The sequence below is a fragment of the Eleutherodactylus coqui genome, chromosome 4, assembly GCF_035609145.1.
Source record: "Eleutherodactylus coqui strain aEleCoq1 chromosome 4, aEleCoq1.hap1, whole genome shotgun sequence".
Taxonomy (NCBI): Eukaryota; Metazoa; Chordata; class Amphibia; order Anura; family Eleutherodactylidae; genus Eleutherodactylus; species Eleutherodactylus coqui.
This window is the reverse complement of record NC_089840.1, coordinates 260,723,220-260,744,473: the sequence shown is the minus strand read 5'-3', so window position 1 is coordinate 260,744,473 and position 21,254 is coordinate 260,723,220. Positions and strand designations below refer to the sequence as shown.

Here is a 21,254-nt window from a genome sequence, read left to right as displayed (position 1 = left end):
CTGATTGGGTCACCGTTACTAGTGGGGTACCACAGGGGGTGGTGCTGAAGAGGTCGACAGTTACAAGTGGGTACCACAGGGGTCAGTACTGGAGGGGTCACCGTTACTAGTGGGGTACCACAGGGGGCGGTACTGGAGGGGTCACAGTTATTAGTGGGGTACCACAGGGGTCGGTTTTGGGCCCTATTCTTTTTAATATATGTATTAATGACCTGGCGGAAGGATTGTGCAGTAAAATACATAGTTTTGCTTCATCTGCAAATATTAATAAAGGTATTAACACGAGAGAAGACAGAATGCGGTTGCAAATGGATTGGGACAAGCTGGGGGTTTGGGAAGTAAAGTGGCAAATCAGGTTTAACACTGAAAAATGTAAAGTTATGCACATGGGCAGAGGAAATACAAGTCACCATAGGTGTACCGACAGGGGTCACAATGGCAACCGGGCCTTTGCACTGAGGGGCCCAGAGGCCACCCTCCACCATATACAAATGCACATTCAGTGCATTAACGGCTGGTTGCACTTCACTAATCACACAGCCGGCAGTGCAACCAGTCGGAGGGGAAGCCGAAGCAGAGTGGAGCAGGATGATGATGTCATCCTGCTGCCCCTGCCTCATGCTGCACGGCGGTTGTGTCTGCATGCCCTGCTGCTTTCCTGACCCAGAGAAGTGGTCCGGGCCCCAGGGTATCTATCTCTTTATCTATTCATCTCATATCTATCCATCTCTCTCTTATATCTATCTCTCTTTCATCTCTCTCATCTCTATCTCTCTCTCTATCATATCTATGCGCAAGTCAGCACCTCAGGCAGTGCAGTCTAAAAACAGGGCCAGGACTTTCACCATCCTGACGCACACAGCCATTCCATCACAACACCTTTAACAGGCCAGGGGAGCACTCCATACTTAGCATGCTTAGGTAAGTACTGTATATATTGTTTTGCTATCTGGGGACAGTACCTACGGCACTATGGCTATTGAGTGACATCTAGGGGCACTATGACTATTAAAGAGACACCAGGGACACTATGACTATTAAAGAGACACAAGGGACATTATGACTATTAAGGGGACACCTGGGGGCACTATGACTATTAAGGGAACACCTGGATGCACTATGACTATTAAAGGGACACCTGGAGGCACTATGACTATTAAGCGACAACTCGGGGCACTATGGCTATTCAGGGGACATTTGGGTACACTATGACTATTACTGGGACACCTGGGGGCACTATGACTATTAAGGGGACATTTGGGGACACTATGACTATTACTTGGACACCTGGGGGCACTATGACTATTAAGGGGACATTTCTGGACACTATGACAATTAAGGGGACATTTGGGCGCACTATGACTGTACACCTTTCTTGGGTATAACAATATTACATGGTATAGTCATTGATTACTCAGATGAGTCAGTAATCCAGGAAGTTATTCTGACTGCCAGACTCTCTATTATACACAACTGATAAATGGAAATTTAGTCTAACTATAAAATGAAAGGGAATTTGTTACCATCTTTTCGCAACTCTCACTGAGAGCGTCATAAGGTAGTGACAGTCACGATGATGACATTGGTATATCGACTGTATGTATCTGTACAGTTGTTTGGAAGAAACTTGCATTTTATTAGTAGCAGCCAGACATACAGGGCTGCAGGAAGTAGTCCTCCATATTCATAGGCTGCAGCTAGCTCCAACCATCCCGCCCTCCTGCCAGCTGCCTCTCTATGCATAGCAATAGGCAGACAGATGTCAATCAGTGGCTGGAGCATGGGTTAAGGCCCATTTAGACACAACGATTATTGCTCAAAAGATGTATTTTGAGCGACTTTTGAGCTATAATCATTGTGTCATTCACAGCACAAGATGATCGCTCAAACATTGAGCGATCACCTTGCGCTCTGAGTGGAGGATACAGAAGACAAGCGGGGCCGCTTGTCTTCTGCATCCAACTGTTGCCCGCTCGGAGTGCCCGGCTGTTAAACAGCCGAGCACTCCAAGCGGAGGATGCAGAAGACAAGTGGGGTGTCCCCGCTTGTCTTCTGCATCCAGCTGTTCTCTGCTCGGAGCTCCTGGCTGTTATACAGCCGAGCGCTCCATGCTGGGTATGCAGAACAGAGCTGGACCGTTCTGTTCTTCATACCCAGCCTGTCATCAGGGAGCGGGATACAGCTGAAACAATAGTATCAGCTGTATCCCGCTGTGAATTCCTGATAAGGCTCATCCTTGTCCTTCAGCATGCTGAAAGACAACGATAAGCGACATCTTAACGAAAACTGAGCGAATTTTGAGCGATAATCATTGTGTCTAAATGGGCCTTTAGGCAGGGCTACCTGCAGCTTATGCATATTGATGACTACTTCCTGTAGTCTTTTATGTCTGGCTGCTACTGATAAAATGCAAGTTTGTCACAAACTACTTCATAGATACACAGAGCAGACATATCACTGTAATCAGTGTTATATTGCTCTCAAAGAGGGAGCAAAAAGATGGTGACAGTCCCTTTAATCTATTCTGCATTAATATATCACAATGTACTGCAGCGCCCTTTGTTACACAATATTACTTAGCTCCATTAGAAAATAATAGAGCTCATCCCACATTACAAGAACTCGTAGGATTTGGTTCACATCCAGAAGATGAACCTGCAGTGGTTCATATCATCAAATCCTCCTCATGGCTCTCAGATACAATAGGAACCTACAGAGTATTCTACCATGCGAGGTTTACCTAGTAGGTAGCAGACATAGCCAGCAGATTACTTGGCTGAACGCCACGGCGCCTCAGATTTTAGGAATAGTGAGGGATTAGTGAGGGCGACGGAAAAAATGTGTAGTGGAGGGAAGGGAGAAGCAGCGGATAATATATATTTGCAGTGGTGTTGTGAATGATAAAACTGGACTGCTACAGAGTAGAACTGGATTCCAAAACTGGACAGCCGTGTTCGTATCTGAAAACCAAGTCGGTGAGCGCCTTTGTTGTGGAGCTGCACACTGCCCCCACAGCCAGTATGATGTTCGGAGGGCCATCGCATATGACAATCGGTCACCCTTAGTAGTGGTACAAGGGACAATTGTTGGCCCAGAGTAGCAGGGCCCCTCCGTAATGTATGCATGCATTTGTCTTGTGCCTACGTGTTGTCAGTGTCTTCTATGTTGCGTATTGCATAGCTGCAGCACTGAATGGGTTGACTGTCCAGTATTTGAGATGTCTGGAAAATGTATCTTGTTGTGGGTCACGTGATCGTGCTTTGTATATATGTGTATGTAAGGTATTTTGCAAGGACTTCCAGTCTGGGCTTGCAAGAGAGAAGGAAGGAGAGGTTGGAGTTCTGCAAGTGAGCCACACAGACACCATCTGTCCTGTGTGGTCCAGAACTGAAGAGGCTGAGAGGTTTCCACCAGCCTGCCCTGGGCCTACTTTCCCCAGAAGATTCCAGTGTTACCCCTAAACACTGTGAGGGAGAGAAAGAGAGGAACCGCCATGCAGAGTGGAGTGCCTGCATTCCAAATGTGAGTGCTGACCGGTAGAGAGCTGGAGAGAGCAAAGGAACAGAACCCCACAGATAACATGGACTGTGGATTCTTCTGCTATCCTGCGATTTTCCTCCCTGTCACAGCACTTTGTGTTTTGCACCATTTTCCTGCTGGCGTGAGTTTGGACCATTGTTAGACATTACCTAGTTATTCTACAAGTAAACTAGCACTGCTAGCCGCTCCCAGCTTTGCTCTTTAAACGTTTTCCATGTGTGGACTGTTATTTTCTGCTACCCGGATTCAGCGCAGAGGAAGGAACGGTGGCGTCACGAGTGACAGGACTTTTAAGGTAATCTACATATTGGGTTACCCCGTGAATGTACCCCCAGCAGTAACTTGGACAGCTTACAAGTTTGCACGATCTTGAGGCTCAGTTACAGTAAATGTGGACCCATATGCCGCAGGATACCATACAGAACCTGTATGCCTCCATGCCTGCCCATATCACATCTTGCATCCAAGCTAGAGGTGGTACAACAGGGTACTAGAGCCTCCATGCCTGCCCTTATCACATCTTGCATCCAAGCTAGAGGTGGTACAACAGGGTACTAGAGCCTCCATGCCTGCCCGTATGACATCTTGTATACAAGCTACAGGCAGTACAACAGGGTACTAGAGTTTCTGTGCCCGCCTGTATCATATCTTGTATACAAGCTAGAGGCGGTACAACAGGGTACTAGAGCCTCCATGCCCGCCCGTATCACACCTTGTATACAAGCTAGAGGCATTAAAACAGGGTACTAGAGCCTCCATGCCCACCTGTATCACATCTTGTATATAAGCTAGGGTTGGTACAACAGGGTACTAGAGCCTCCATGCCACCCGAATCACATATCGTATTTGATTCCGACAACTTCTAGGGGAGGGATTGTTTTTGACATTGATTGTATAATATATGGTGGAGTTGACAATCTGATCTCATATTCTGGACCCCTGTGAGTGGGATATAGGTGGGTGACAAGGATATGAAGAAATTTGCAGTGGAGTTAGTCCTCAATAATATATAAATTATAAAAGCTATATTAGGAGCTAGAATACGAGGTCAGGATGCGGTTGTGATGCAGCCAGAAGACATTTCTCATTGTTTTCTTTGGTAATTTTGATATGCAGAACAGATGGCGCTCGGCTGATGTACTGACTTTGTCAGCTGTGGCAGCGCTTGGCTGCCGGTTTCTCTGTCTGTCTTCAAGCATTCTGTTGTGTCTTGTGCAGGAAGAACATGTCTTAGATTACGTGCATGCAATCCAAATGTAAATGGGAAGATGAAACAATGCCTCTACAGTGCCTCCGATTCAAAGAGAGCATTCCTGCAAGTCAATGTCAGACCTCTTCACAAGCCTTGGAACATGATTGGAAATATAAGCCAAATCCAGAGTCTTCTCCAGAAGGAAATGACACCCATGTACAGACAGGCTGTTTCAGGGTTTTAGTCCGTCTGTGCATGGTTATCTTTTCCTCCCGGAGAAGACTCTGGCTTATTTTCTAGTCATTGTTACAAGGTCTATGAAAAGGTTGGACATTGGCTTGCAGGAATGCTACCATCTAAGAGGTGGCGCTGTAGAGGCATATTTCCCAGAGAAGCAGACATGGCCTCATACGTCTTCTAGATGCTCTCCACAAGGACAAACCATACTCTTCCTAATCCAAGTGTGATTGTCAGGCTCATTGACACATTATACCAGGCACCAGTGCTAACTATGTAGTCTGTAAAGGGGTGGTGTGGTTTTAAGATAAAAATATTTAAAGGGGTTCTGTCACTAAAAAAGAAAAATGCTCAACTTATCTATTCCTCCCCCATCAGTCTACTTACTAGATCTTCGCCTCCCCATGTTCTCCTGTCTCCTGCAGTCCGGGGGCTCACTTTACCTCCACTTGCCTGATTCTGCTCCTTCCTGTGAGGTTATGTACATTAGGTTGGCAGTCTGCCAATGTACTTTATGTCACAGCTCACAGGCCAGTAGGAGGACTGTCTATCTTCTTCAGAGATTGCTCATGCAAGCTGTCTCTGAAATAGATTACAATTCCTTCCTAGGCAGTGAAGCTACAGCACAGGGATGTGACCTTCACTGACCCAGCAGGAAGGAGTTTGTGATGAGCAGCATTCATAACAAGCTGGGCCCAGCCTGCAGTGAGCTGACCTGGGGCACTGGAGAAGCTCAACCAGGAGAAGATGTGATAAGAAGACAGACAGGGAAAGGATAGGTAAGTTTTAGATAATTTTTTTTTTTTATGACAAAACCACTTTAAGGGCTCGGCCTGAGTAAAAATAAAACAAACTCACCTGTCTTCACCCTCCAAGGCACAGTTAACCGGCTCCTGCTGCCCAGTCCTCGTCATCCACCACCAGAAGTTATGTGACCACTGCGGCCAATCAGAACTCTTGGCATGATGGCGCTTAGGAGCACTACTGCTAGAAGTTTAGAAGGTGGCATTGACGGTCTACAGTGGTCACCTGACTTCCAATGACAAAAGGAGAGGGACAGATAGAGGGAACCAGTCAACTGTGCACCGGAAAAGGGAAGGGGCGGGGCAAAGACAGGTGATAATTATTTTTTAATTTTATTATTTTAACTCTTGTCCAGCCCTTAAAAATTATTATCTTGAAAGCACACAACCCCTTTAAACACACACTTAAAAACACATGCCAACTACTTCTTCCAGACTAGACTACAGGACATGTAGAAATTAATCTGTGCAAATTTTGGACTTTTCTACCTGGTTACTTAGTGCTGCATCTCACGTTGCCATATAAGCATACACTTGTAGGATATCACTATAGTACACCACCAATGTCTGATCTGCACTTTCCAACTAATGTAACCCCTGCAGAGTCAAAGAGAATGGTTGCCTACTTGTCATCTTATAGCTCTTGGCTGGTGAAAGATACATGGCCAAAGTTTAAAAAGAGTTAAAAACTAGAGATGAGCGAGCACCAAAATGCTCGGGTGCTCGTTACTCGGGACGAAATTATCGCGATGCTCGAGGGTTCGTTTCGAGTAACGAACCCCATTGAAGTCAATGGGCGACCCGAGCATTTTTGTATATCGCCGATGCTCGCTAAGGTTTTCATTTGTGAAAATCTGGGAAATTCAAGAAAGTGATGGGAACGACACAGAAACGGATAGGGCAGGCGAGGGGCTACATGCTGGGCTACATCTCAAGTTCCCAGGTCCCACTATTAAGCCACAATAGCGGCAAGAGTGGGCCCCCCCAACAATTTTTACTTCTGAAAAACCCTCATTAGCAAGGCATACCTTAGCTAAGCACCACACTACCTCCAACAAAGCACAATCACTGCCTGCATGACACTCCGCTGCCACTTCTCCTGGGTTACATGCTTATAGGCGGTTCCACTGAAAGCAATGGGCTGCTGGCGTGCACGGGATGAATTGTCGGGAAGGGCTTAAATATAGAAGCCCTTCCCTGCAATTCATCCAGAAATGTGTAAAAATAAAAAAAATATATATGTTTACCTTGTCCCGGCAGACGGAGTTCAGCGCGGCCTACAGTGGGTGTGAAGGGGGTGTGAGTCAGACCTGCCCCCTGATTGGCTCACACCCACTGCCGGCTTCTATATTTAAGCCCTTCCCGACAATTCATCCCGCGCACGCCGGCAGCCCATTGCTTTCAGTGGAACCTGCTGTATTGCCGGCTCCATTGAATTCAATGGGCAAACATCGTTCTTCTCTGCCACAGCTGTTACAGCTGTGCCAGAGAAGAATGATTTGTCTTCTATATGTTCTCAATGGGGTCGGCGCTGCTGCCGCCGGCCCCATTGAGCGCATATAGAGAAGAGAACAGGAATCGCAGATCGCAGATAGGTGCGATCTGCGATTTCTGACTATGGCCTAAGAAGGACCGTTGGGGTTCTTGAAGCCTAAAATAACTCCTAACGCTCTCCCTATAGCAGCTCCGGCATCAGCAGCACTGTCCCTGATCTCTGTCAGAATGCATCTGTGGCGAGCCGCGGGCGGGCAGATTTTAATACTCGGGTGACACCTAATCTCGCCAGCCACTCACTGCAGGGGGGTGGTATAGGGATGGAACATCACAGGAGGAAGTTGTAATGCCTTCCCTGTCTTTCTATTGGCCAGAAAAGCGCGCAAATTTCTCAGGGAAGAAAATGATAGTGACTCGAACATCGGGTGGTACTCGTCTCGAGTAACGAGCATCTCGAACACCCTGATACTCGAACGAGTATCAAGCTCGGACGAGTACGCTCGCTCATCTCTATTAAAAACCTATAACTGCCATAATATATTTATTCTATTCTATTTATTTAGGTACATTTCTAAATTAGTTAATTATCAAGGGAAAGTCTGATGAAATACAAATGCTGCAATCCTCCCCTAGTTATAAATTCCCAGACAACAGTAAAAGTTGCCAAGTGTACCAAAAGTTACATAAAGTGTCCTGCTCGGGCGGCATAGTGTTTCAGAGCAACCAAAAGGGAGAACGAAGAGGAGTGAAAGATGCTGTATACCCTGTTTCCCTGAATATAAGACATAGCATGATTTTCCAGATTTTTTGAGGATGCAAAATGATTTTTCAGGCTTTTTGAGGATGCTTGAAATATAAGCCCTACTCCAAAATTAAGCCCTGCTAACAGTTCATTTAAAAAGTCAATTTAAATAGTGTCCAGGCAGCTACACATGTAAAAAAGTTATACCTTTTTGAACAAAAATTAATATAAGACACTGTCTTATTTTGGGGGAAACACGGTATATATATCTGTATAGTGTACTGTATGCAAGAGTCTGACACATGAATATCAATATCATTGTTGCCTCCACACTATGTTCAAGTAAGGGCTCCTTCACACAGGCGCTGCTATTTTTGCAAGTCATGGCTGCATCTCCCATTTCTGTGCCCCAGGTGCGGCGGGTATACGCCACACCTATAATACCGCTGGGCGGGGGGAGAGAGTTTAGTTCTGCTAAACTCCCTCTCCCTTCCCTCTCCCTCTCTGTCCCTTGCCTGCTGTCAGAAAAGGAAGGGGTCGGGACACGGTGGTAGCTAGTGTGCTATTCTCCTGCCCTATCCCGCCCCCTCCCTTTGCTAACAGCTGGCAAGGGGAGGAGAGGCGGAGGGAAGGGGGAGGGAGTTTATCATTTAGTTATGTTTTTCAATTATACCATTTAATGTACCATATAATGTACTGCAAAACTGTAGAAAAAAATTCTAAGTCGAGTGAAATCGAAAAAAACAACGATATTTCGCCATCTTTGGGGGACGGGGGGAGGGGGGACAGGGGCCTTGTTTCTACAGTGTACAAACTGCAGCAAAAGTGACCTGATAACTTTATTGCATGGGTGAGTGCGATTACTACGATTAGAGATGAGCGAGCACCAAAATGCTCGGGTGCTCGTTACTCGGGACGAACTTTTCGCGATGCTCGAGGGTTCGTTTCGAGTAACGAACCCCATTGAAGTCAATGGGCGACCCGAGCATTTTTGTATATTGCCGATGCTCGCTAAGGTTTTCATTTGTGAAAATCTGGGCAATTCAAGAAAGTGATGGGAACGACACAGCAACGGATAGGGCAGGCGAGGGGCTACATGTTGGGCTGCATCTCAAGTTCGCAGGTCCCACTATTAAGCTACAATAGCGGCAAGAGTGCCCCCCCCCCCCCCCCCGCACTGTCAGCGTAAAGATCGTTCTCCTCTGCCATAGCTGTAACAGCTGTGGCAGAGAAGAACGATGTTTGCCCATTGAATTCAATGGAGCCGGCAATACAGCAGGTTCCACTGAAGGCAATGGGCTGCCGGCGATCGCGGGATGAATTGTCGGGAAGGGCTTAAATATATAAGTTTACCATGCGGGGTAAATAATGCGTTACTTTGATAAAATCAGACTATTATGAATGCAGCAATGCAAAATGTGTTTTTGTCTTTTTTTATTTACGTTTTTATTATAAATCTGGCAAAAATACTTTTTTTTGAAGACCATTATTACCTTTTTTTTTAACAATTCATAAAAGAAATTTTAAACTGATTTTTAAATTTTTTTTTAGTCCCCATAGGGGAGAAGAACATGTGATGGTTTCATCATTCCTGCAGTATGATGTAATACTGAAGTAATAATGCGATTTGCCAGGCAATCTATCAAGCCACGCCACGGGGATGGCTTGATAGGTAATCTGCAATGGAAGCCCTGGGGGCTGATCGGAGCGATTGCTGGCAGGTGCCAGCACCCGCGTTGTATGGAGTGGGATCAATCCTCGGTCCCCCTCCATACAAGCCCAGAACCTCCATGGCATAAATGTAAGTCCTGAAGTGTAAGGGGTTAAGGAATATTATATATGAAGAATAAGAACCAGACAGCTAGATGGGACCCCCAGACTTGACCATGTCTTGCAAATCCTGATTTTGCCTGTTTCCGTTACTCTCATACACTACAATGGGGAGAGATGGACATATAAGCGATCAGCTCTTCGGTTTAACTCCTCTTACATATAGTGAAGCCAGCAACTTTGGTCTGCCAAACAAGTGTCAGTGAGCCCCCATTCTCCTGAAAATTGGGGAGCTTAGAATTTGGATCCTCAGCTACCAGCCATTTACGACATATCCCACAGGTCTGCACTGACAATAATGTGGTACGGTGTTTAAGTGGTCAATAAAAACATACCCCAGTCCGATAGCAAGAAGGTGAGACAGCAGTAAGGATGGAAGAAAGACCTTTAAAAATTCTGCTGAGAAAATTCCACCTTTTTTCATGACGCTCGTGTTCCTCATACTTAATGCAGAACTTCGTTTTGGGTGTTTGAAGGCAAATTCCCTGTATGAAAAAAAGGCCGTAATGAGATTCTGGATCAAATCCCGATGTTACTCGTTGTTACATGCCCATAACTGTTACACGCTACGTATATCTTACTTCTAATTGGTGTCTAAGGGTTAGCTGAGCTCTCAACACTTATCAAAAAAAGTTGGGCATAATTAATAAATCTTGGATGCCCTACTTCTTCATTTAAGTGCAATAGGTGGTAGGTTCAATGAATTGGCTGCGTAGTACTGTAGGGAACAGAGGCTACATTACTGCATACTCTGTACATGTCGGATCCTAATTGTTAGGTACCACTTGTCTTACCAGCTCCAACCAATAGTAAAAAAAAAACTTACCCCATCCAACACAGCCAAAAACAATAAAATGTCCAATATCTTACTTTGGAGGGATATTTTCTGGCCTGCTAGACCAATCCCAGATCCAGTCTGAATTCTTCTTTAGTAAATTTTCTAATTCTTTCCTTCGTTCGATGTAATCCTCTTCTGACTGCATGACAGAAGAAAATAGAGAAATGGGTTTTAGTTCACACACAATTTTTTTACTGTACAAGTAATTCATGAGTGATTGTGGACTCACTGAGCTAACCAACCAGCCAGGCTTTTGGATCAGACCTAGTGTGCCTGCAGCTGACCCTGGTTGCAAGGCAATCTCAGATGGGAAATCTTACCCTTAGCTCATCAGGAGGATGGGAAGACCCCTGCCTAAAAGCAGGGTAGGTGTCCTGATAAGAACGGCCCCGAGCTGGAACCTTGGAGCTAATTACAGGACATAGGGGCGAAGTACTGAGCATAGGGCACACAGAACACAGAACAGGAATGACTTACCACAGAGACGGGAACGATGCACAGACTGGAAGGAAATAGATAAACGCACACAGGCTAAAGAACATACAGAATAAACAGATATAGGAACAGGATCAAACAGACAAAACAGTCCTGAGACAGGCAACCTAGATATGCTGAGTGCCTGAGACAAATATACATCAATACTGAGGCAAAGAGGGAAGATTCCTAAATAGGAAGGTGATTGCCATTTAAGCTGCAGCTGTGCTAGTGTCTATAGAATTTTACAATGTGCCACATTTGTTGGCTCAACTATAGTACCCTCTAGAAGTTTGGAAACAGCCCTTAACCCTTTCCTTCCGAAGTCTGTTTGCACTTAAATGACCAACTAATTTTTCACTTTTGTTTTGGTTGCAATTCCAGAGCCATAACTTTTTAATAATTCCATGAACATAGACGTATGAGGGCTTGTTTCTACGGGAGAAGCTTATGTTCACTTATTATTCTATTTTTTTTCTAAAGGCAAGATTAACAAAATCTGCAATTCTGGCATGTTTTTTTTTTTTAACCATGCAGTGTAAAAATTATGTTAAATTAATTCTGCATGTCAATACGATTGCATCGATATCAAATCTATAGAAGGTCTGTTTTGCTACTTTTTCAGTTTTTTTTATAAAAGATTTTTTCCCACCAACTATGTTACGTGAGGGTTTTTTTCAGGACGAATTATATTTTTTTAATGGTACCATTTGTTGACCCTTACGACTTTTTGATCACTTTCCATTTTTTGTGAGGCGAGATATGCAAAATTAGCAGTTTTTTGCCATTTTTTTTCACGGCTTGTTTAATAATGTACTAACTTTTTATGTGGGTCCTTAAGAAAGTGGCGATACCAAATTTGTGGTAATTTTGTGTGTGTGTGTTTTTTTAAATACTAACGGGGGAAGGTTTTGATTTTTTTGTAAATATTACAATTTTACAATTTGTTTTCATTTTTAAATTTTGTCCCATTAGGGGACTTGAAGTTCACCACTTTTTATAGTTTTTATAATACAGTACAATACTTCAGTATTGTAGTGTATTATACAGCCTATTAAGCTCAACCTGAGCCTCAGTGTGCTATGGCAACGCATTGGGACCCCATTGTCATCCTTTTACATGCTGCTGTCACATTAATTGTGGCATCTAAAGGATTAAAAGGCTGGGATGGATAGTTTTGCTTGTCCTTGTCATTAAAGCTGGGCCACCGCTCCCCCGAGCATGGGAGACCTGTGCCAGGCTTCTGATGCAGCGCTGTAAAAAGGCGTATGCATCAGAATAAAGCCCCTTAACGGCCACCATACAAAGGTGTATGGGCAGTCGTTAATGGGTTAAAAATGTAACATTGAGAATAAATAAGTCGAAAATCTCAACGCTTTGGATTGTTTCTGTTCATTGAATTAAAATAAAAAGTAAATACAAGCAGCTCATTCTTATGACGGACTTTTAAAATCTGAAAATAACTTTAAATGTTGGACTCCACAAAGTCTTCACTCTCTGACTGTGTGACCTTGCTTACTCTTCAGATGTGGTGGATCAACTTTTAAGTTTTTTTAGTTGGGGTACATTTCCATTCTTGGTGGGTAACCTCCCTGATATGGTTCTTACTAGTGATCTGCTATTTAAAATATAGGGTGCTTCCAAACTTCTGAAGAGTCCTGTAGCTGATCTGAGATCATGTAAGAGATGTGTGAAGCTTGTGGATGCAATCCTGTGTTGGACTTGAGTACCATTGACTGACCAGAAGGAATAATTCCGAGGCTCTCGGTCTACCCTTCAAATATGAAGAACATGGGCATGTTCAGCTTATCATACACTCTGCTGTTATTTTTGGAAACATAGGACATATCACCAGCAACTGATAAGGAGTGGATTGACTCCCCAAAAAGTCAGAGACCCCAGCGGCAAGTGATCTGCTCCAAAGTCAACTTCTGATCTGGTAGTCTTCTGCTGAGCCTCATGGATTCTACTATTATGGTTGGGCTTGATTACTGTGAACCTGAGCCTACTAGTGGGTCATCTTGTGAGCCAGTCTGGCAATGATAGCCTCAACAGAGTGACCAAATGCTAATCATAAATTTATTAAACGCTTCACAAAGATTCTGTATATACAACCCTCAGTATTAGCGCACTGGATTCACTGAGACACAGACTGGTTTGGCTTTGAGCGAAATCATGAAGTGATATCTGAAGTACCCTAATCTTCACTTTTTAACCCCACCAGTCGGTATGTAGACTTCACTGTGAGGTCCAGAGGCTGTTACTCAGGAAGTGGTCCCAATATTGTGACTGCTAATGCTACTTTAGGCCTAGGTGTGGTACCTGAGGGTGTGAACAGCATCGTAGTCAGATAGTCGGGGCTGGTGGCACATTACAGTACAAGAAAAGAGCCAGAGGTTGGATCACTGAGAACAGGTTCAGTAAGGATAGGCAGGCCAGAGGTCAGAGCAGGCAACGGACAGAAGTGTAGTCAGTATAATAAACTGAAGTTAGAAGTAGATACAGGAACGTAGTCAGGGATAACCAGTTTTGAGAACCGGGGAATTAGAATTAACTCTTTGAATGAGACCAAAATGACTGAAACACTCAGGCACCCTCCACAGGTGGAGGGTGAATGATATATGCAGAGGTAAAAAGCTATAGGGAGAGATTTTTTAGTGAACGGTACACTGGCCCTTTAAGACCATGGTTAAGTGTGTGCCCTCCCTCTGGGCCAAATTCACTGCTTGTTCAACTGTCTGAGAAGGAGGAAAGTCTGTGTGTCGCGGCTGTCAGGAGGGGTGAGTCGCCGACTGCAGACACAGATTGTAGCACCAACCATGAGGACCCTACTGCTGTACATGGATGGGCATGACATAAAAACAATGTACAGCGGTGTCCACTCTTAACTTTCCATTAATTTTGTTAAGAACTTAATTTTCTCATTACACAAATTCAATACATTTTCGCAACACACCATCAAATCCCGCAACAGGCTGCAATCTACAGCACAACCACTGGGTGACCACCCATAGAAACCCAAAGGATACACATCTCCCAGCAGAGTATTGCACAATCATGTTTTGTTTTTTTTTCAAAGTTGGTCATTTCACTCCACTCATTGCGGGATATGGCGAGCCAAGAGGCAAAGTATGGAAGGCAAATCTCTGTGCATCCCAACAATGAACTTCAGCGGAAAAGATTCAGTGGTGGTTGATACTTCAGGGAAAGCACAAAAAATGGATGTAGACATAAAAGCCTGATATCACACTGGCATGCACCTCTTACGAGTCTGATAGAGACAAAATTTCAACTTTTTCCAAACCAACTAAACATTAACCACAAAGCGAAACAAACTATTTTTGGAGTTGAGAAGGCACAAGAAAACAACTCACTTCCTGCTTTACCAAACAAATCTCTGTTGTAGGGCGGGCAGAACAGTGAAATAAGTGAAAGTTAATAACATACTAGCTTATAAAATAGTAACACAATGAGAAAAAGTACATCACACATGAAGTCCCATGTGGCGCCATATGGTGCTCTGTAATGTTTCCCATCAGAAGCATACCATATCTCTATATAACCCTGACTGAGAAAAGCTTTGGTACGGTATCCTACCAAACGTAATTGGAGACTTGAGCAAGATTTTAAAGTAGTATTTATTTCCATCTGCTAATACTTAGCAGGACTCCTTTGGCCCTAATGACATTGGATACTCTCTGTGGCATACTTTCTAACATCTGATACACTTCAGCTGGAATTTCCCTCCATTCATCCTGCAAACGTCTGGTAAAGACATCTTCTATATATGTTTCATTATACTTTCCCTCTGTACCCTGTGAATGTTGACACAATATATTTATTTGTTTGCCTGCATTTCTCTTTTTTTCCCTCCTCTTTTTTCTCGTACCTATGCAGGGTGTAGTCAAAAAGACTGCTCCAGCGCTATATCTCAATACTGGTGTCCTATAGTGAAGTAACAGTAGCATACTTGAATAGGAAGGCATGGATGAGCTACAGGGTGGTATAGAGCATGGCCCCTAGGGGCTCTGGGACATGGATTTCTATTTAGTGTTGTGGCCCCTGTAAGAGATAGAGAGTAAAACCCAATTGCAAAGTTGTAGAGTAGCATGTGAGAAGCTGAAATCCTCTTTCTGCTTCTCTAAGCCCTGTGGGACCACTTCTATGACTGTAGTAAGAAAAGCGTTCCCAAAGTGGCTTCCCTTTGGCGCGACCATTGGATCTGTGTTCATTCCAGGGACTCTCAATGCAGATCAGTGCCTTAATCTCCTGCGGACGACTGTGGATGACTTCCTGGATGATCTGCCCCTATTAAAGCAGAAGGAGGGCACCTCGAGTAAAGGTGGATTTAGACTGGACGAATGCCAGGAGCTAGTATCGCTGGCTCGCTCTCAGAGCGGCCAACAAGGGGGCAGGGAGGCTGCAGGTGATTTCTCTCCTCGCGCTCCCTCGCCCCTCTTTATTGACTTAACATAGTTGCCGTTCAGTACTGAACGGCTGCTATTTACAGTGAATGATCAGCGTTCAGCTCATCGTCCATTGTTTATGCAGCATAAACGATGAACGATGACGATGCAGTGTAAATAGCAGCCGTTCAGTATAGAAAGGCCCCTATGTTAAGTGAATGGAGAGGGACAGGGGAGCGCGAGGAGTGAAATCCAGTGATACTAGCTCCCGTGCAGCAGCGAGAATGTGCGGGGACCAGTGTCGGGCATCATTTGCCTGACGTTCATCCAGTCTAAATCCACCCTAAATCTCTTTGACTACACCCTGCATAATGTATATTAGTATACAGTCCAGCTTATGTCTGAGGAAGAGGCATGTTGCCTCGAAACGCATTATGTACAGTATGCTAGTTGTTAAATAAATGGATGAGTTAGGTTCATGTGGCAACCCTGCTGTTTGTGTTTGCTTAAGGAAAGCTGCACAAAGCCCCATTTTTGCATTTGCCTCTCGGGTCATTGTCACCCCTTCCTATCAGTTTGGCATATGTTTGGGCCTGCAACACTTTCAGACAAAGTTTTGTGGCATCACAACCTACTGGCACTGCCACATCTCCTACAGCTCTTGGATCACTACAATTTTCTAATAGGGATGCTTCACTGTTCTATCTTCCTCCTGCACTGATAGGAGTTCTTGGCCATTTTACATAAAGTATTAGACAGCCACATAAATTCCCTAAATATACAGCTTATCAATAAATATTCCCTAAATATATCGTTAGTAAAGCGAGCGGTATAATCAGAATATACAGAAGTCTCTTGCAGGATCTCACATTTCCCTTGGCTGCCCTGAGCTCTCATTGTAATCTGCAAGTTAAACAATGACTATGGAGTTTTGAGAAGTAGTTTCCATCCTGCCGGCGGGTGAGATGTTATCATTGCTGTTTCTTACATTGTCTAATAATTTTTGCTTGGTTGAAAGTTTACCACTAAGATGTTACAAAACATTTTCCAGAGCTTATTAGGATTATACGAGGGGCTGCTGATGAGTCTTTGGCTTTACCCAGAAAGAAACGAGATCGGAAGATGAAACTTTCCATTTATTCCTCATACTCTCCACTGATGCCAACACACTTCTTACATCTGGATTCCAAGTTCTGTCAGCCTTGCAAAAAGAAGGATTTTGGTTGTGCCTCAAACCAGTCATCCGTAGCAGCCATGGCATCAGAAATGGTGTGAAATTTGGTACCTTGAGGTGTTTCTTCAGGTTTGGAAACAGATGATAGTCGGAGGGAGCTAGATCTGGTGAATAATGTGGGTGGTCAACCAGCTGGAAGCCTAGCTCCATCAGTTTTGCTGCGGCCGCTTGTGCAGTGTGAGCGGAGGCGTAGTCTTGCAGGAACAAGATTCCTTTGGACAGCTTGCCACTCCTTTTGGCCTTCAGAGCTGTCTTCAATTGGTCCAAAAGTTCAATGTAATACCTTGCATTGATGGTGGAACCATTTTGAAGGTCCACTAGCAGCACGCCCTCCTTATCCCAAGACACAGAAGCCATCACCTTAGTGGCTGACCTTCTTTGGGCGAGGAGAACCCCTGTGTCTCCACTCTTCTGACTGCTCCTTGGTTTCAGGGTCATACGAATAAATCCAGGTCTCATCCATAGTGACCAGTCGATCCAGGAAGATCTTATCAGTCCAGAAACGCTGACAAATGGACCGGGAAGTTTTCACTCGCATGCTTCTCTGATCTGTTGTCAGACATTTGGGGACCCACTTTGCAGATATCTTCTTCATGTTCAAGTGTTCATGGATAATGACACAAACACGTTCACCAGAAATCCCCATGATGTCAGCTATTACTTTAGCTGAAATTGGCCGATTCTCCAGTATGAGGTGGTGCACAGCATCGACGATCTCCGGAACAACAACCTCTCTCGGTCGTCCAGGACGTTCCTCATCATTGGTGCTGAAGTGGCCCGTTTTAAATTTGGCAACCCAGTTCCTAACTGTAGAATATGAAGGACATTGATCCCCCAATGTCTGCCACATATCACCATGAATATCCTTCACCGACTTTCCTTGCAGAAACAAGAATTTTATCCCTCCTCTGCTCTCATTTGCTGTGAATATCGCCTTAGACTCCGCCATTTTGTTTTCCCGCGTGCCGAGATCACTGATGCCATAAGCTACAAACACATATATTAGACACATAAGGCTTTCATGTGATGTAACATTCGTTACCATAGAAACAAAAAAAGAACACAAAGCCAAAGACTTATCAGCAGCCCCTCATACGCATTGCCATATTGAGGACTTGTGTGGTAGAGATATAATATGCAGCCCATAGCCTGCCATGGGCTCATACTGTATATAGAATCCATATGAATATGTGATGATAAAAGTAATAATCATGGCATGCTACACAAAAACATTCTTCCCTAAAAGCATTAAGGAAGAACACAGTGCCTAAGGAGTTACCATACTGAAACACAAGAAGTGACTATGAAGGGTAGAGTCTGCCCATATGCCGAGTGCAGGTCTTAGGTAAGATGGAACCCTGTGAGGAGGGGTTTTTTTTAAATCTTTTGCACCCCCTGCAATAAGGAAAAAAACTATATACTCTGTATTGTACTGATAGGCAGTCTGCCTGTATTCTCAAAGCTCAATACATATATACAGCATCAAAGCCAAGCTCATAACAAATACAGCACCAGAACCAAGCTCATAACTAATACAGGTCCAGAACCAAGCTCAGAACATAAATATAGCACCAGAACCAAGCTCATAATAAATATAGCACCAGAACCAATCTTATAACTAATACAGCTCCAGAACTAAACGCATAACATAAATACAGCATCAGGACCTAGCTTAGTACATAAATACAGCACCAGAATCAAATTCATAAATACAGCAGGAATCAACCTCAGTATACATATAATAATAGAACCAATCTTATAACATAAATACAGCACTAGAACAAAGCTCATAACATACATACAGTACCAGAATCAAACTAATAGATACAGCAGAAATTAACCTCAGTACATACATACATACAATACCAGAACCAACCTCATAACATAAATACAGTAGCAGAACTGAGTGACTGTGTTGCAAGAGTGTCAATAAGCTGACCATGACAACTCGGAACTTTAAAGGGGAGGAGACAGAGCCAGGAGAAGGATGATTCATCTAACCCCACAAGATGAAGTCACATGGAGGAATAGGATCATATGTCTTGTTGGATCTAAGGTAGGAGATCGTCCCAAGCCTACAACCCCCTAGTGCCCTCCCTACAAGTTGGTGGCTGACTGCAGGGGTCACGCTTACCTAAGGCTCACCATGAATATAGTTTTGTCATCTGCATAGCCCCCAAATGTTAACAGTGCCTCAATTTAAAGATGGACCCGCAACAACTTTGCTTCTGTATTTCCATACCACCACTTGTGTTTGTGGTCTGGTGATTCAGTGTTATCATAGGGACATTATGCTATTAGTCCATCAATATGTATATAAGACCACATATATTTAGCAAAGGCAGATTATGGATACCAATTGGGATGGCAATCTTTATCCACATAATGTCCGTATGATTACATTACATCCATAAAACGCTTTAGTGTTGTCATAGGAACGCGGACGCAGAGGAGCTGTATCACTGATAAGGGTAAGCCCATAAAACTATTCTCTGATTTTGTATAAGCATTAAACGGCCTTTTATGTATCACTTCTGGTAGTTTTCCATTAGAGATTATTTGTCTTTGCACGTTGAGTCGATGAAATGAAAAGCAGAACAATAAAAAGATAAAGGAGATTAAGAACCTCGGGGTTAAAAGAGGACGCATTGTAATGAAAACTCACTCCACGGAAACGCACAGCGTGGAACGCCAGAGTAACGAGAAGAGTGGCAGGCATAAAACGTTACCTAACCATGCAGCGAGGCTCCTTTATAGAACATTAGGCAACAAGGCTGTAAAGGCAATGTCAGCAATGCTTAGGGATGGGCTGTGTAAGTTATTGTAGTGCAGCCCTATGTAATGGCTATGGACAACTTGGGGGGAGGGCTAATATTATTTCTTCTTCCTTGATTCTTTTAAATGCATGTATTTTGGACTGACAATCATTTTTGCTATAGGGTTTCATTAGAAATTTTGCACTGTTTGCTTTCTGCAGCTTCTACATATCACTATACATAGAAACCGCAGTCTAAGAGAACTTTTACATGAACCGACTCTCTGCAGAAAAGTCACTCAAATGAGCAATCCTCCCCAACAGTGGTCTCATGTAAAAGCAGGACCTGACAGGGTACCGAGCGAGAAAATGCTCATAAGTCGGTTTGTCTCAGCTCACTGAAAAGCAGTGACCAATAAGCAACTTCTCACTCAGTTTAAACAGGTAGTCATTCCTCTATGAATGACTGCCTGTCCACAGTGAATGACATTTTGCCTTCATTCACGGAATGATTTTTGCTCCTATGTGAGAGCGACAGTCGTTAGAAAGAAGGTCATCCCATGTAAAAGAACGCTAAGGGCTCCGTCACGCGGGCGTATGTGCGAATGCAAACGTTGCACGTGCAATGCACAGTGAATAGAACCCATTGATATCAATAGGTTGATTCGCATTTCCTTTTAATGCGCATGCATTTTTCTCATGTGCATAAAAATCTAGGACCTGCTCTGTTTTTGTGCGTACCTGCGCAGCAAAGGTCCGCATAGAAAACTATGGGAGGTGCGCGAATGCGAAGTACGCTGCGCAGTTCCGTGAAAAAAAGAACACATCAGGAACTCATTAGGCTAAATAGCTATCTAAATCAGGGCGGGAGGAGTGGGGTATGAAAATGCCCTGCATGCGCAAAAAGTACTGTAAGCTACGCCTGTATAAATCAACCTCGTTTGTAGCACAAATTAGTGGCGCTGAAATGCGCACATTTGTGTGAAGTAGTCCTTAGTCGCAGTAGCAGACCTGTAGGTGCGGCATGACTGGTAGTTCCTCCTCTGATCTCTCCTACCCTGCACCTTCTTAACAACTAATTTAGATTATCTTGTCAGCCCAAAATCTATATATTTATGTGAAAAAAAACTTGCCCCCCAAAGATGTCCATAGCCTTTAAAGAGTACCTGTAGTTTCACCTTCGGAGCGCTTCTGCTCCGTTGACCATTTTCAGCTCCTTCCAGCAGCTGATGCGCTATATGGGGTCATCTTCGGATGCCGGAAAAAGCCAAAAACGTCAGATAGAGCAGAAGCGGTTTGAAGGTGAAAGAGCAGGTACTCTTTAAATAAATCGGGCTGAGCTGCAATACCACTTACAACTTACAGACTAATGTGGCGCTGCTTCTAGTAGAAAGCAACCAGGTTTTTTGTCTCATTTTGCAGACACCAGCTCGCCCCCCCTGGCAGCCGCAGCATGCGTACCCCACTCCTCCTGAGAAGACGCTCTCCTGTTCATTCTCTAACAGGGGCCCGGAGGTCACACTCAATTGGCCAGGCTCAAAGGACCAGCACACATTTAATTCCTCCCCTGCTAATCATCTCATACCCTTGACTAGATCAGATATTCTCTCTCTGTGGAGGCTGCTTGAGGTTTTTGTCTTCTGGTACTGCATATGTGCTACTTCAAATTTGTCCAGATTCTCCAGTTCCTGACTTTGGCTGCTCCTGAC

General features: G+C 44.1%; 1 protein-coding gene across 3 annotated transcripts in view; it reads right to left on the bottom strand.

Annotated features, from left to right (window-relative positions):
* Positions 1 to 21,254, bottom strand: part of BNIP3 (BCL2 interacting protein 3) — a 52,548-nt gene that overhangs the window by 10,636 nt on the left and 20,658 nt on the right. For 2 of the 3 annotated variants that reach the window (XM_066601189.1, XM_066601190.1), the window contains exons 4-5: positions 10,709 to 10,815; positions 10,174 to 10,323 (exon numbers count right to left, since the gene is read on the bottom strand). In XM_066601189.1, the coding sequence (XP_066457286.1) occupies positions 10,174 to 10,323; positions 10,709 to 10,815 (257 nt within the window). The remainder of the gene's footprint in view (positions 1 to 10,173; positions 10,324 to 10,708; positions 10,816 to 21,254) is intronic. The other variant, XM_066601191.1, reaches the window with a different exon arrangement.